Source organism: Typopeltis vanoorti, chromosome 3 (assembly GCF_054136105.1).
Source record: "Typopeltis vanoorti isolate ZY-2024b chromosome 3, IOZ_Tvanoo_1.0, whole genome shotgun sequence".
In the NCBI taxonomy this organism is placed as follows: Eukaryota; Metazoa; Arthropoda; class Arachnida; order Uropygi; family Thelyphonidae; genus Typopeltis; species Typopeltis vanoorti.
The window spans coordinates 46,652,217-46,669,554 of record NC_143551.1 but is presented as its reverse complement, the minus strand read 5'-3'; the positions used below and the strand labels follow the sequence as shown (position 1 = coordinate 46,669,554).

Sequence of the window (17,338 nt, the reverse complement as noted above, 5' to 3'; positions counted from 1 at the left end):
AACATTTACCTTGGAAAATGTAAGAAATACATGTGATTCCATTATTATGTCAAGGACTGGCAGACCATGCTTTAGATGGCTATATGCTATAAAAGTTGTTAAAGGTCAGAAAGATTATTTTTAGAGTCAGCAATGGCTATGAAGCATTCTCCTAACCTTAACAAGTTGTTGTTATTATGTGCCATCAAGTTGTTTTCAACTCTTGGTGATCTTGTGAACAAAGGCTCTCTCCATCCCACTTATCCTTTTGTCATTTCTTTCAGCAATTATAAGTTCAAGTTAATAAGTTCCTTTATGTTGTCCATCCAACTCTTTTGAAGTCTTCCTCTCCTTTTCATTCCCTCAATCTCCCCCCAAATAACTGTCATCTCCAATGATCTCTAGTTAAATTATTTGTAACAAGAACTATCACCTCTTTTACTTTTTTTTTTCTGGTTTTCAATTTGTAATCATATTTTTGATTTTTTGTCTAAACTCTGAGTAGTAACATGGTCTGTCATCAATGTTACGTTTTATGTCTATCACCATATTATATTATACCCTTCATTTTATATTCTATTTTACTTACCTCATTATCATTACTCAATAATATCTTACATTTTTCAGCACTTTGTTATCTTTCATTTTGCTCCTTATCTTTCTTGTAATTGCTGTGTTCCTTGACTTTTCAAATTCCCATGCATCTATCTAAATAACTTATTTTAGCTATGAGATTTTAAAAGTTAATTCATTTTCAATATCCTCATTTGTATCAATACTGACATGTATCTGTTTAGTAAGCAAAGCTTTTTTTTCTACCTACAATACTGTCAGATCAGCGTTTGTTTTTGTTGCTACTCTATTGTTCTAACGCATTTTTGGAACCATTTTATGGTACTGCTGTAATATTTGCGATATCTCAACACATATCAGGAAATATACCAAATACAATAAAAATACAAAAATCAGAAGTAACATACTATAAAACACTAAGTGTAATTATTCTAAGTGAAAAAAAAAAAAAAAAAAAAAAAAGAAGACACAATAAAACAGATAAAAATTAAACAAAGGAATGTCCATCCATCTGTTTGCTGGGCATCCAGCGAACAGATGCTCACTCTGATGATCGATAATGTACCACACCAGGCCTCGCCATGTAGTCCTGTAGTATGCTTTTTTTGGAGACTAACTCTCTGAAGATCAGTCACTCCACACACGCCATCCATCCATCTCATTGATGATCTACCCCTTCCTCTTTTTCCAGGAACTTTACCTTCTATTACTGTTTGGAAAAGTCCTCTTCTGAGTAGTCCACACTAAGGCAACTCATGAATGCCAAGGAATGTAATCCCTCTGGTCAACTTACGAAACTTTCATAGTTTCTACGTTCGGCTTTGAAATAATGTTAGCTCTAATATCCACTTTGCATATATAATTTTGCATCGCCGAACTGAAGCCTTTTGGCTCTTTATTTTAGTAATTAATTTTAAGCACAAACAAAGAGTTCGCTTACAAAAAAATACATTCCTCTAACATTTCAAGTTCCTGAGTACTGAACAAGAATTTTTGCTCTCTTAAGGTTTCTGAAGAGAACCAACCAGTTCAAAACCGCTGTCAGGCCAGTGAAACCTTATCAAAATGGACTAATAAAAGGAGAATATATATAGGCGCTTGGGCAGCGCCTATGTATTTTAAGTAGTCCACACTAAGGCAACATGTATTCTCTCTGGTCAACTTATAAAACTTTCAGAGTTTCTACATTTGGCTTTGAAATAATGTTGGATCTAATATCCACTTTGTTTATATAACAATGTAATATTATATTTTCCAGATAATTAATGGTAGGCTTTTAAACAAAAAAAAGAAAGCATTATCACACAATTAAATTTTCATATGCAAGCACTTCAATGGACACCACTGCTTTGTACTTTTAGTACATGTTTAACATTTAAATATATGAGAGTAAACAAAGCTAAAATATTCTTACTGAAGGTTACACATACTTTGAAACTTTTCAGCTCATCCTCTGTAAATCCATCATTATGAATTATTTTCATCTGCTTTACTAGAGTACTCTTCCCACTTTCTCCTGCTCCTAAAATTAAAATAAAACAACTTACTTATAAAATAGAAAAATAAACAATAACAACAAAGAAGAAACATAACTGTTTTTTATTAGAAACATATAATCAGTACAAAGCAATTTGTCACTTACTGGTGACAAAACATCTCAGAAAAATACTCAAAACAACCCAATTTATATTATGAATAAGGAACACTTTAATTAATGATGACAACCCAGGCTTGCAACTGACAGACTGGATGACAGCAAGCAACCCAGAACCTTTAAATCTGGAGATCAAAGACAACCCCTGATCTCTGTTTACCACCACTGATATGGAAGGAACCTCTCTCACCTCAAGCTATCAAGTACTGCCTCCTTTTTCCCAGAGACAGCGTAGACACTGCCTAATTAGTGTAGGACTCATAATTTCCAAGATAAATAGCTTCCCAATACCCCAATGGAATCTAAGGAAAGCAAACTGCCCAAAATTTACTGAATTCATGAAAAAAACATCAACTAAATCCCACTTACAGTTGATAACTATGAAAAATTTACTAAACTTCTTACAGTATCTGGCAAGAAACATATCCTGAGAGGATTCAGAAAAATGTAAACATCATGCTGGTCAACTGAAAGTAGTAGTATTTTGGCAGAGTACGAACAACAGAACCAGCCAGATACCGCTTCTGCCTTCTTAAGGTCCTTGGATGATTGCAGAAGAGCTCACCAGCATGAAGAAATGAAACAACTTCAACTTTATCAGATCAAGTCACAAGGCTTGGTCACTGCACCATCAGCTGGGAAACACCAACAATCCAAACAGGACTAAAGGAAAAGTAAACTCTAACAGTATTGCAAAATTCGTAGCACAAAAAGCTAAACCAAAAATTCTCACAGACACCAAAAAAAGAGACCCATCATCTTTATAAAAAAGTTTTCTTATCAGGTCCTACATCTACAGCAAACTTCAATCCAGTAATTATAGATGAAATTGATGCAGCAAAGCTCCTGGCATTGACAGCATCCTTCCAGACTTTCTTACTCACCTTGGCCAAAGAACAAAACCTGGCTATCTAATTTCTTCTTCACAATTATAAGTGATGAACAGCTCCCAAAACATTGGCATGAATCAAAGATAATAGCCCTGCCAAAACCCAATAAGTAAGCTTATAACCATAATAACTACTGTCCTATAGCATTACTCTGCACTTCTTATACTTTTTGAAAGAATTATCTGCTCTAGAATTTTTCCAAAAATAGAATCCATCTTATCCCGTGAATGGGATGGCAGAAGTTGCTGCAACCATCCTAGCTCTCACACCCCATATAGAAACTGGATACCAAAAGGATTTAAAAACAGGTACTGCCTTCAAAGATCTAACATCAACTTATGACACTGTATGGAAGAAAGGTTTACTGTATAAAGCAGCTAAAATAATTAACTGCCAAAAAACACTAAAATTACTAGAACAAATGCTCTCCAATAGGAAAATAAAAGTTCATATGAATTCACAAAAAAGTAGAACATGTATCCTACAGGATGGATTGCCACAAGGATATGTCCTCACCTTGGCTTTATTCAACCTGTACACAAGTGATAACCCAGCCATGCTTAGTGAAAACTTGATATGCCGGTCCCAAGCCCAGATAAATGGGTTGAGTGCAGGGCTAGCAACCCAGTCTCAGAAAAAAATCTTTGCTATGCAAACTGAAACCTTCCAAAATGTGATACCGAATGAAGAAAATAGAACATGAACTACCTCTGTGAAAGCTCTTCTAGGAAAGCAGAGGTGCGGAAAAAAGTGACAGACACCTTACCAAAAGACAAGCTTAGACTGGGATGTTGGAACGATGTTCGAAACTGGGAAGACATACCAAGTCTCGAGAGTTCTAGAAAAATACAGACTAGAAATAATGGGATTAAGTGAAACGAGATAGATAGGAACTGGAAAAATCAAATTAAACTCTGGTCACTACTTAATCTACTCTGGGAACCAAAATACGAATGACCACACAAAGTTGCACTAATGATGACAAAGAAATCTCATGGTGCACTAATGAAGTGGAATTCAATATCCGAAAGAATACTAAACGCTAGATTTACAGCCGAAAAGCAGAACATCACAATAACTGCTATATATACACACCAACAAATGATGCAATCCAGAAAGAAAAGGATATTTTTTTTAACATGCTACAGAGAAGTATAGAAACAACAAATAAAAAAGATATACAACTTATAATTGGAGACTTTAATGCTAAGGTTGGAAATTATAATACTAATAAAGAAACTGTTATGGGAAAATATGCAGAAGGAGAAATAAATGAAAATGGAGAGTTATTTATAGACTTTTGTATGTTCAATCAGCTTGTAATAGGAGGGAGTCTCTTTGTCTTTCTATCTAGATAGAAAGACAAAGAATCAAATAGACCATGTACTTATATCAAGGAATTGGAGGAAATCACTCCTGGATGTCAGAGTTAAAAGAGGAGCCGAGGCGTGCTCAGATCACTTTCCCCTAACAGCTACCATGAAAGAAAAATATTTAAAAATAAACAGTGCACAATAGGAAGAGGTTCAGAATTGAAAAACTCAAAAACAAAGATGATTAGAAATAAATTTATAACAACTCTACAGAATAAATGGGATAAACTCGAAAAAAGAGAAGGAGATGACATAGAGGGAAAATGGACTAAGATTAAAGACATACTAATGAGCACATCAGAAAAGATATTGGGATTTCAAACTAATACAGACAAGGAATGGATATCAGAAAACACCAAATTAAAAATAGAGGAGAGAAATAGAATAAAAGAGAAACTGTTACAGATTGACGAAAATGTTGAACAGGAACAAGCAGAAAGATATAGAGCAATTAACAAAGAAATAAAAAGATGTGCAAGAAATTATAAAAGAAAATACATAGAGAATCTAGCACAAGAGGCAGAGGATGCTGCATATATAAATGATACTAGAAAGTTGCATGATATTACAAGGAAATTAAGTGGGAAAAGAAACAAATGGATAGTTCCTATACATTATTATACAATAAAGAAAAACTATTATTAAATGAAAAAGAACAGATAAATAGATGGGTGGAATTCTTCTCAGAGAAATTTCAAGAAATGACTGATGGTAACCAGAGCCTAGAATTAAATGAACAAAATGAATTAGATATAAATTTGAACGAAATAACAAAAATAGAAATTACAAAAGCAATAACTCAGATCAAAACAGGCAAAACACCAGGAGCAGACAACATACCAAAAGCAAATCCAAAACATATAGCAGAGATATTATATCCCTTACTAAATGAGATATGGCAGATGGCAGAAAGAAGAGTGGCCTAAGGAATGGAATACTGGTTAAATTACCCAAAAAAGGGAACCTATCTGAATGCAAAAATTGGAGAGGTATAACACTGCTGAGTGTTATAAGTAAAATACTAGCAAGGATAATACTAGAAAAAATAGAAATAGAAAAACAACTAAGATCAGAACAGGCAGGATTTAGAGCCAATAGATCATGCACCGACCACATTGCTACTTTACGAATTATCATAGAACAATCATTGGAATGGTAGGCAAGCTTATATTTAAATTTTATCGATTTTGAACAAGCTTTTGACAGTATAAACAAATCTTCCCTATGGAAATTACTTAGAAATTATGGACTCCGAGAAAAAATAATAAGAATAATTAAAAAAATACCCTCTTTTTTTAAAGAGGGTATTTCCATACATTTTTGTATGGAAATACCCTCTCAGAGCCATTTAAAACAAAGACAGGAGTAAGGCAAGGTTGTATACTCTCCCCTACTATGTTTTTAATTGTCATAGACTGAATGATGAGAAAAGTATCTCATGGAAATACAGGACTACAATGGTTACTTCAAAACCAACTCTACGATCCAGATTTTGCAGATGATATCCGCTTACTTTTACAGAAGCACCAACATATAGAACAAAAAACAACAACACTTGTAGAAACAGCCAAAAAAGTTGGTCTTAGGATAAATAAAAATAAAACAATGTTGATGAAAATAAATGCAAAACAAAATAAACAAATAACAATAGAAGAAATACCACTTAAAGAAGTAGAACAATTAATATACCTTGGTTCAATAGTATCAATAAAAGGAGGAACTACTGAAGATATAAATAGAAGGAAACAGCTGGCTTATTCAACTTTCAACCAACTTAGAAATATTTGGAAAAACAAGAATTTGTCTATAAAAATTAAAATTAGAATATTTAACTCAAATGTAAAGGCAATACTAATGTATGGATCAAAAACTTGGATGTTAAACAAAAAGATAGTCAACAGTGCCCAGGTCTTCTTAAACAAGTGTTTAAGAATGATACTGGGAATATATTGGCCAAAACAAATATCCAACGAAGAACTATGGTAGAGAACAAACCAGAAACCCATGTTGCAACAGATATGTGAAAGGAAATGGAGATGGTTGGGGCATGTGTTGAGGAAAGAAGATAAAATAATAGTAAAACAGGCTCTAGATTGGAACCCACAGGGTAAAAGAAGACAAGGAAGGCCAAGAGAAACATGGAAAAGAACAATACTGAAAGAAATAACAAATATTAATAAAAACTGGAACCAAATAAAAGCAGAAGCAAAAAACAGAGTCTGGTGGAAAATGGTGGTGGAAGACCTATGCTCCCAGGTGGAGTGAAGAGGATTAAGTAACATAAGTGATATCCTCTCCAACAGCTAGTTGAAAGTTTTTTGCTGATGACATAGCTATTGCCACCCAAGACAGTACCTTCCAAGGCCTTGAGGAAATACTGAGTAAAGATCCAAGCCCACTACAAAATAACTTTGAATGCTGAGGACTATCTCCTAAATCCAGAAAAACTGTTGTCACTGCTTTCCACTTAAATAACCACAAGATTCATAGAAAACTAAAAATAAACTTCTGCAACAGGACTGTAATCCATGAAACTAACACTTGTTACCTTGGTGTCACACTTGGCTGTAGTCTAACTTACCAAAAACATTTGGAAAAAAACTGAGTTAAAGATATCTGCCAGGAACAACAACATAAATAAGCTGACAGGTACAACTTGGGGTTGTAATGCCTCAACTCTTAGAACAACAGCCCTAGCTGTACTCTTCCTTGCTGCAGAGTATTGTTTGCCAGTTTGGAGCTGAAGTCACTAAATGACTTGTGGACAGGCACAGCTTAACATTACAATGAGAAACATCTCTGGTATGTTACGACTCTTCTTCCATGGTTGCCTGTTCTTTCCCACATCACCTCTATGCTTAAGAAGAGAAGAAGTGATCATCAAAGAAATAAAGAAAATCAGAAATAACATGTTTCTTCTTATTTGTCAAGATATCTCTTCACCTCCAGCATGCTGCCTTGCCTCCTGATCTCTCATATGGCTTGTGGAATTACCAGATAATGGTCCCCAGGACTGGTGGATAAGACTCTGGAATTAACTCCAACTATCAAACTGCTGGGATTCAATCTACCTCAACACCTCTGGAGACAGCTAAGCACATTTAGGATTGGACAAGGCTGCTGTGCCCACTTATTACATCTGTGGGGAATTTCACAGTCATCCTTTTGCATGTGTTTCTGTGCAGACTGTATACATCATATCACTGATAACTGTCCCATACACTCCTTTCCTGGAGACCTCAGGAACTTGCATTTACTCCCAGACAGCTGCATTGAATGAACTGTCGGTCAGTATGTTTTGCTTAATAATTTCTTGTATTTCTTCATATGTTAAATAAATGAATAAAACTTTAATTAATTACACCTGCAATAACTGAGAAAGAAGAAAATAACTGCTACCTATAACAATTCAAAGTGCAGAACTAAGTTGTTATTTTTAAGAGAGAAATAGGGACAGTACATTATACAGATGGAAGAATGACTGTATAACATATGTAACACTGAGTGATGTATAGAGAATAATACTCCACCAATAAAAAGGAGTAACACATTAGAAATAGAGGAAATACATCACATCACTACTTGTTTTAGTCACTTATCACACACAATCCTCTAGAATACTTGCATCTTGATTTGATATAAACCTACACATGCAAAGGGTAGTACACTAATGCATGCTTACATCGTCATCCACCAAAAAAAAAAAAAAAACTTGTGTAATTACATCCTGGGCTAAAGGGCTGCCAGATCTATATATGTTTTGCCAGCTCACCTCTATTATAGGAGCTGATATGTGAAAAGATGTTTTCACATATCAGACAGATCAGTCCTTGAACCATCATCATTATAAAATATTACATATAATCTTTTTCAAAATTTATATTGAAAAATTATATAGTTTCAAAATCTAAGGTTATGTGTATGGACAAAAGACACTGCAGGCAGAGTCAGCAGTGATACTAAATGTAACAACAATAATAATGTAACAACGTATGTGTCTAGAAAAAAGCTGTCCAAAAACAAAACAATTATATGGTGTAAACAGGATATTATACTGAGCAATGTTGTGTATATTTAAGTTGGAATCAGCTGTTAAACTATATGAGACACAGGAAGACAAGTGATATGAGGTATTAGAAAAAGATATACACTATCTCTATTTATTTATTGATCATCTGTGTGGATTATATTATGAATGAAAGTGACATTAAACCTCATATAAAAATGTAAGATATTAAATTTAGATGCCTGCTTTATGCAGATGACGTTATACTCCTATATAAATCTAGTACAAGTCTTCACTCTAGTATGGAAATCAGCAATAAAAATAAAAAACTATGAAAACAAATTGGAACATGGAAAACACTGATTGCAACATCAAAACATCAACTAAATAGCTGAAGTTTTCAGGATGTAGCTGATGATAACATAACAACAGGCACAGATAGCAATGTTATTATTATCAACTCTCTCTGTATAAGGTTATAATTCAGCCACACCTCAAGAGCTATACACAGACTTGGTCACCTAGGTTTATTGAGGATCAGGAGGTAGTCAAGAGGATACAAAGATAACTAAGCAAGCTGGTGACATGTCTGTGAAATGCTCCATATGAGGCTAGATTTAAGTATGTGGGTTGCAAAGTTTAGTCGATATTCTAAAAAGAAGGGAATATGCTACAAACTTAAAAGTTACTAAAGGAGTTCTATAACATTGATACAAAAGTGATTTTTTTTTTAATACATGACAGAGAGAAAACTAAGGATCACCCCTGAAAAATGTGTAAGTGTGGTTAATAACAGCATGCAGACTATATTTTTTTGCTTGGAGAGTGGTGAATGAGTGGAATGGATTGCCAGAAGAAGTTGCAAGTGCCTAACAGTGAATGAGTTTAAGGAGAGAAATGACAGGCATTGTGTGTATAAAAGTAAATGTGAAGTTTCTTGCAACAAGTCTTCTTACTCCATGGGGGATACCCATGTAATAATAATAAACATCAGCTGCATACTGAATGAAAAACTTATACAAGTAAAACATTGCAACTATTTTAGTGAAGATGGCAAATTAAATGCAGATATGGATAAAAAAAAAAGCAAACTATGAGGAGCCAGGTGAATTAATTTGTATGGAATAAGGCAGGGGTGTTCAACCTGTCGATCATGAAGCGATTTTTGATCAATCTCTTGTGTATTCATCCTTACTTAAAATATGTAATTAATACTGAAAACATAATATTTTATTTATCATTATTTTGTATTATTTTTAATTTGCTTTAAGTGTATTGCTATTGTTTATTTATTTTTCGTTAAATTGCCAAATCAGTAATTTTCTTATAAGTCCGGGTAAATGAATTAATTTGGATCAGTGGAAGTCAAACAGCAAGCCGAGTGATTATAAGCAAAGTGTAAAAACTTGATTGTAGCTTAAATATTAAATATTCCAAAGCGCATTACATCGATTTTTTACTTAGGTTAAGTCCAATGTGAATACTGTAAAAAAATAAACTTTGTTTGTCTCGGTATAGTTTGTATTAGATGTTTTTGTAAATAACTCTTTTGAAGCTAACTGTATATACTGCTTTAATAAGAATATGTTAAAGTGTTAAAAACAAAGGCAATGTTTTGTCGCCGAAGCTGTACATGGCAGCATTAGAAAGATTGTTATCGAAACTTGTATGTATAAGAAAGGCTTGCAGGCTCTAAGTGTAAACATCTCCGAACCCAGTCAGAAAGAGTTCAAAGAACTTTCCGATGGCCGACAACTTACAATCAAAAGAAAGCGGAGGAGAACAAAAAGCGTGCCGAACTTGAAACTTAAGATGAAAGACATACCGATTCTTTGGGGTTGTCAAACTTCATGCGGGGTCTCAGAGGAGGCCTAATAAAAAGGCACTGAAGCAAGCAGAAGGGGTCCAGAATTGCTGTCAGAGAGGAGGCTGCGCGGTCCAGAGTCACTGTCAGAAAGACTGCCCTGATCCACGTTGCTTGAGAGAGGAGTTTCCCGCTTCCAGAAAGGAGCTTCTCAGTTCGAGACGTCGCTAGAGAGAAACTACTTCTAGGATGCAGACAAGGTTTCAAATTGCCGAAAAGAAGAGTTCCAATTGCCGGAGAAAAGTTTCCAGGCCAGATTAGCGTCAGACATTCACCAGTGTGTTGCGTTTTCATTACAATTTGATGAATCAAACGACTTCACTGATATTGCTCAATTAATAGTATTTATTCGCATGGCATTTCAAGATTATTCAAGTAAAGAAGAACTTTTGGAAATTATACTATTATTGGGAAGGACTAGGCGAGAAGACATTTTTTCGGCATTTGATGAATTTGTGAAACAACACAAACTTCCACTTTTTAAACTTGTGTCTATTACTACTGATGGTGCTCCTGCAATGAATCAGGTGCTAATAAATCAGGCTTCGTTTCATTATGTAAAAATGATGATAAATATCCAGATTTTTTAACGTACCACTGTATTATTCACCAACACTTTTACTACACATTTGCTGTGTAGTAAAAGATTAAACACAACAGATGTTTTGGATATTACATTTAAAATTGTAAATTCTGTTCGAAGAAAATCCCTGCAACGGCGGTTATTTAAATTACAGGCAGATGATGATAGGGAACTTCTGTTGTACAATAATGTTCGCTGGCTCAGCAAAAGTCAATTTTTAGAAAGATTTCTTCTATTAATTAACAATATAAAAAATTATCTTGATGAAAAAGGAGATATTTATCCACAATTGAGTGATAAAAGATGGATGTTACACTTTTCATTTTTAGCAATTTAAAATGTATGAAATTAAGCAATTTAAATTTAGAGTTACAAGGTAGAGATAAAATTTTAATTGACATGTTAAGTTCAATAAAAACTTTCCAACAATACTTACTTTTATTAAAGAAAAATATGAATGACCGCGAATTTAGACATCTCCCATATTTATTAAAAGTTTTTGAACAAAATCAAGAAATGCTTCGTTATGATTTAAAAGGATTTATTCGTGAAATAGAATTAGTTGAGGAAGAAATAAATTCAAGATTTAAAGATTTTAATAAAACTGAAATGATTGTATCTTTTATCAATAATCCATTTCAAGAAAACTTGAATAAAATTAGTGGGCTGTTTGATAAATACCAAGCTGAAGTAGAACTTGAGATAATAAACATTCAGAATAGTTTACATTTAAAATCAATAAACAATGAAGTCATTTGGAAGTATGCACATGAAAAATTCCCAATATTAACTAATATTGGGAATTTTATTCGGGAAAAATTCTGTCGTGTTTCGGATTGACATACTTGTCAGAATCCACTTTTTCAAATATGACCGTCATAAAAAATCAATTAAGAAACCAAATTACAAATGATCATTTGGATGATTGTCTGCGATTGGCCACTTCTTCATATCAACTTGACTATGAAAATATTGCAAGGTCCAAACAATGCCAAATTTCATATTAACTTTTTTTCTTTTTTTTTTTTTAATCAACCAGCATTTCCTGTAACTTGTGAGTTTGTAATCAATCTGTTGTTTTTTCTAACTTTGGTTCTCCAAAATAGAGAAATAAATATTTTATTCCAATATATTTGTTTTTTTTTTGGTGTATTAAAATAATTAAAAGTGATAAATAAATTTTTAAATACACAAATAAAGTTTTTAGTTGTGTATTTTTCTTAGTTGTTTATTTGTGCATAATCAGATATCAGGTTCGGGGAATGTGATCTATATAAGAGAGTAGATCGGCGAATAACTTATATATAAGAGAGTAGATCGGCGAATAACTTATATATGAGAGTAGATCGGCGAATAACTTATATATAAGAGAGTAGATCGCCGAATAACTTTTTATAGAAAAGTAGCTCACGTAGTAACAAAGGTTGAACACCACTGGAATAAGGAATAAATCAGCCAAAGCACTTAATTAGAATTATACGAGACAGTGTTTAAATTGATTTTTACTTATGAAGTTGGGTAAGAAATAAAATGGCTGATCAAAGACTGGAGATCCCAGATGATAAGTGTTCTGAGAGAAATTTGAAAAATGAGCAGATGGTATCAATGGCAGAATCACATGTAAAAAAAAAATCAGCTGACGCCTTTTATTCCCTTATAGCAAGTAGGTGAGGCCAGTTTAGCCCTGTCTAACTTTTGGAGAATGAGTAGACAATTCAATCTCTACCAGCAGCCAATCAGAGATAGCTAACCCAAAGCTATCACTAATTTAAGTAACCTGAAGTGAAGAAACAGCTCAACAAGTGCTGCCATCTTGTGGTAACTAACCCTAACACAACATTTTCATCATCATCATCATCAAATTCCTGCCATGTACCCTAAAGGGGTGTACAGGATATGATAGTACTACATGAAAAAAATTACATCATTATTAATTTCCTATCTACAATTGTCCTCCAAATCAGTCTGTTCCTCGTCAAGACTCCAACATCATCAGATCTTATATTTCTATCGTCTAAAGCACTTTGTACCGTATCAATCCACCTATATCTTGGTCTTCCTCTGGGTCGTTTTGCTGCCAACCTGGCAGAGAACACTTGTTTTGCTAATCTTTCCTCGCTCATTCTGTTTAAGTGACCATACCACCTGAGATTAGCTCTGCTAACGCATTCCTGGATGCAGACAATGTCAAGTTCTTTCCTAATATCCTTGTTTTTAATATGATACTGCCACTGATGCCATCTGTTCATGCCTATAATCTTTCTCAGGACTCTCATATCTGTGGTCTCTAGTCTTTGGTCAAGTGTTTTACTTCTGACCCAGCTCTCAGATCCATAAGTTAAAACTGGTTTGAACACTGTCTTGTATACAGCTAATTTAGTGTTCCGACTAATTTCTCTCTTATTCCATATGAATTTATTCAATTGACTTCCTACCATACCAGCTTTGCTGATTCTGTTGTCTATTTCTATATTTAATTTACCATCTTCAGTAAAAATCTAGTCTAAGTAGCTGAAATGTTTCACTTGTTCCACAGGTTCTCCATTCACAACACAGTTGACATTTTCAATGATTCTGCCTATTTTCATTGTCTTTGTCTTTTTATTGCTGACCTTCATACCATATCTATTACAACAGCTATTCAATTTAGTCAGAGAATCTTGCAGACTTGTAGCGGATTTATTTAGAAGTATGACATCATCCGCATAAAGCAAAGAGCTGACATTAACATCTCCAATTTTGATATCATGTTTAATACCACTTTCCTTCATAATGTGATCCATATAGATAATGAATAACAGAGGGGATAATGTACATCCTTGTCTCACACCAGATTTAACATTAAACCATCTTCTTGTACTTCCTTCAATTCTAACTGCTGACTTACAACTCAAATAAAGACTTAGTATTGCTTGATATAATGCCCCATTGACACCATATAACTGCAGCGTATTGAATAGCTTCTCTCTTGGCACCTTGTCATATGCCTTTTCCAGATCGACAAAACTTAAATACAGATCTTTGTTATATTCCCATGCTTTCTCGACTATTTGTCGTAAAGTGAAGATCTGATCCTGACAGCCTCTATTTGGCCTGAATCCAGCTTGTTCTTCACCAAGCTTTTCTTCCACAATTCTTCTCAACTGTTTCTCAAGTATACTTGCATAGATCTTGCCAGGAACACTCAGTAGGGAAATACCTCTGTAATTCTCACATGCAGTTTTATTTCCCTTTTTATATATGGGTACTATGAGAGCTCTACTCCAATCATCGGGAATTCGTCCCTCTGTCCAGGCTTTCTGAACTATGCAGTGCAGCCACTGTAAGACTCTTATACCACCATACTTCAGCATTTCTGGTCGAATATCATCTACTCCTGCTGCCTTTCCACATTTCAAGCCTTTGATGGCTTTTTCTACTTCAAGTATGGATATGTATTCCTGACTGCATGCCTGGTCAGTGTTTTTTACCACTCTGCTGTCAACACTGCTTGTTTCATTTAGCAGTTTTTCAAAGCAATTACTCCATACTTCAAGGATATCTTTTTCTCCCGTTTTCATGTCACCTTTATCATCTCTAATTCCTTTTACAGCATTCTTTCCTCCATTCTTAAGCTTCTTCAACAACCTCCAGAATATTTTGCCACCTTCTTGATATTTATTTTCTATATTCTTGCCAAAGTCCTCCCATGACTTTTGTTTAGCTAGTTTTACACAGTGTTTAGCATTCTTGCATTTGTCTCTATATTCTCTAAGAGCACAAGCTGACTTATTTGACATGAAATTTTGGTATGCTTTCTTCTTTTCCTTCACTGCCTCTTTAACTTCCTGTGTCCACCAGGGAGTTCTGATTTTTTTATCCTTACAGATAACCTCACCACATGCCTCTCTGGCAGAATCAATCAATGTTTTCTTCAGAGTTTGCCACTGAATCTCCAATTTGATTCCTGTTCTCAAACTCTTTCATTTTTTCTTCAATAATCTTTGTGTATTTTAGTCTACAGCTCACATCTGAGAGCTGCTCAACTTTTATTCGCTTTAACTTTCTTACATGTTATTCTTTTCAATATGAAATTCAATTTTATCCTGCTCAAGACTAAATAGTGATCACTTCCAATTTCAAATCCTCTGTACACGCTGGTGTCCTGCACCAGGGAGAAAACATCACTATCAACAATAACATAGTCAATGAGACTTTTCTTATTCCTAGCCTCTTCTCTCCATGTGAATTTGTGCACATTTTTATGTTGGAACATGGTGTTAGTAATAACCAGTCCATGTCCTGAGCAGAAATCCAACAGATATTTGCCATTATTATTAGCTTTGCTCTTTTCTCCAAATTTTCCCAAAATATTTTTGTATGTCTCACAATCATTTCCTACTCTGCTATTTAGATCCCCAACAAGGACCAACTTTTCATTTTTCATTGTGTCAGTTGCTTTTTCTAAAGCCTCAAAAAATTCCTCCACTTCTACCTTAGTAGAACCTTCTGTGGGACCATAAGAACAAATAAGTCTCATTGTCCAGTTCCCCATTCTCATATTTGCCCACATTACTCTACTTGAGACTGACTGCCATTCAAGAAGATTAGCCTCGTATTTTGTGTTGAATACTATGGCTACTCCTTCTTTTTCTTGATTGTCATGCCTGAATATAACATTTTGTATTTATTGCTCAGAAAGAGCTCACCAGTTTTGGTCTTTTTTGTTTCAGTCACCCCTATTATGTCGATCTGGTACTTATCTAATTCCTCAGCTAGCTCCAATTCTTTGCCATTCAGGCTTCTTACATTGATAGTACCGATCTTTAACTCTGGTGATGTTGAGTTGGAGTTTATTTTCAGATTTGTTCCAGTAGCTGACTTTTCGCTGTTCGCCCTGGTTCCCTGGCGAAAATAACAGGGGCCTTGTTTAACCGGGCGACGCCCCAGCCGGCATGAAATTTTGTCATGTTGTACCATCATTCTATATTTTTAATGTCTGAACACAACATTTTTAATGTCTGAATAGTGCGAGTTCTACAGTTGATTTTTTCGAGTTTATGGGACAAAAAACCTGCTTGCCCGTGCCAGAGATTGACTAATTTGGGAACAAGTTGAAAAAAAGGATTAGATAAAGTTCTTCTAATTGGCGACTAGAATAACTGATGACACTCTTTCTTTGGGCAGTGTAGTGCTGAGGAGTGCAAACACCACTTCCACTGAACTACATAGGATCACATGAAAAGTGAAAATATTATTAAAGGAACTTCAACCTGTCAGCATTCAAGGATGCTGAGCAAAACTAGTCTAAGATCTTACAGTCACTTAAACAGAATGTTGAGGAAAGATTAGCTAAACAGATATTTGATGCTAGTATGGCAAGAAAATGCATTAGAGTAAAATCAAGATAGAGGGCGATTGATGCAGTCAAATAATGGATTGACTGCATCATTCCATTATTTGATTGATAATATGCTAGGAAAATAGCTGTAATAACATAAACTTAATAATGTAGTATTATCATAGTAACCTGTACATCCACTGAGAGTTCATATCAGGAATTCTATGATGGTAATAATGTTACACTTTATTTTTTGTTTGTTTGTTTCCCATCTTTTAAGCCTGTTTAGTGTATTCAGCTGTGATTATTTGTTTACAAATTTCCTGAATCGGCAATGTTAATAAGTTTCTTCTCTGTCTTTATTTCTTTGACACTGAAGTACATTATAGATTCACTAAACTTGCATGCAGGTTACTGTTATAAAAAAAAAGCATGAAGCATATGAAAAAAATAAAAAATGTAAAGAACTGCAATTTGACTGTGAAATGTATATTTATATAGACAGTATTTAGACTGAAGAAAGCACTTCTCATTATATTTAGAAATTTTATTCATCACATTAACTAATTACCAATTAATCTAAATACTCAATTTAAATAGAAAATAAGGAAGAAAGGCTTCCGCACTAATTCATGAACTGAAACAATTTATATTATTATATTTACCTAAAAGCAAAATTTTAATGACATTCCTTTCTTGTTTTGCAAGTTCAACCAACTGGCGATCAATCTCCTCACTTCTAAGACGTGCACGATGGTCTTCTTCATCTAGACTAAGGCATGCACCCATACTCCATGCCTTTCATGTTAGATATGACAGATGTTCAACTTTCTTTTCTTATGCAGTAAATTCCTATAAAAAGGCAGTAATTCATTGATAAATTAATATACCTTCACAGATGTTAATTTATTTGTAGCATGAATTGTACTTAACATATATAATATGAAAGTGTTATAAAAATGATGTAATATATATATATATATATATATATATATATATATATATATATATATATATATATATATATATATATATATATATGACATCTTTTGTATACAGTTCTCTTCAAAGTTTCTAAAGTGCAATATTTTTTCTT

At 34.0% G+C, this 17,338-nt stretch overlaps 1 protein-coding gene across 1 annotated transcript in view; it reads right to left on the bottom strand.

The window, feature by feature from the left end:
- LOC150108100 (guanine nucleotide-binding protein G(o) subunit alpha-like) overlaps nt 1–17,031 on the bottom strand; it is a 103,327-nt gene extending 86,296 nt beyond the window's left edge. The window contains exons 1-2 of the mRNA XM_090416239.1: nt 16,908–17,031; nt 1,983–2,074 (exon numbers count right to left, since the gene is read on the bottom strand). Of these exons, the coding sequence (XP_090272365.1) occupies nt 1,983–2,074; nt 16,908–17,031 (216 nt within the window). The remainder of the gene's footprint in view (nt 1–1,982; nt 2,075–16,907) is intronic.
- Between the last annotated feature and the right edge of the window lie 307 nt (nt 17,032–17,338).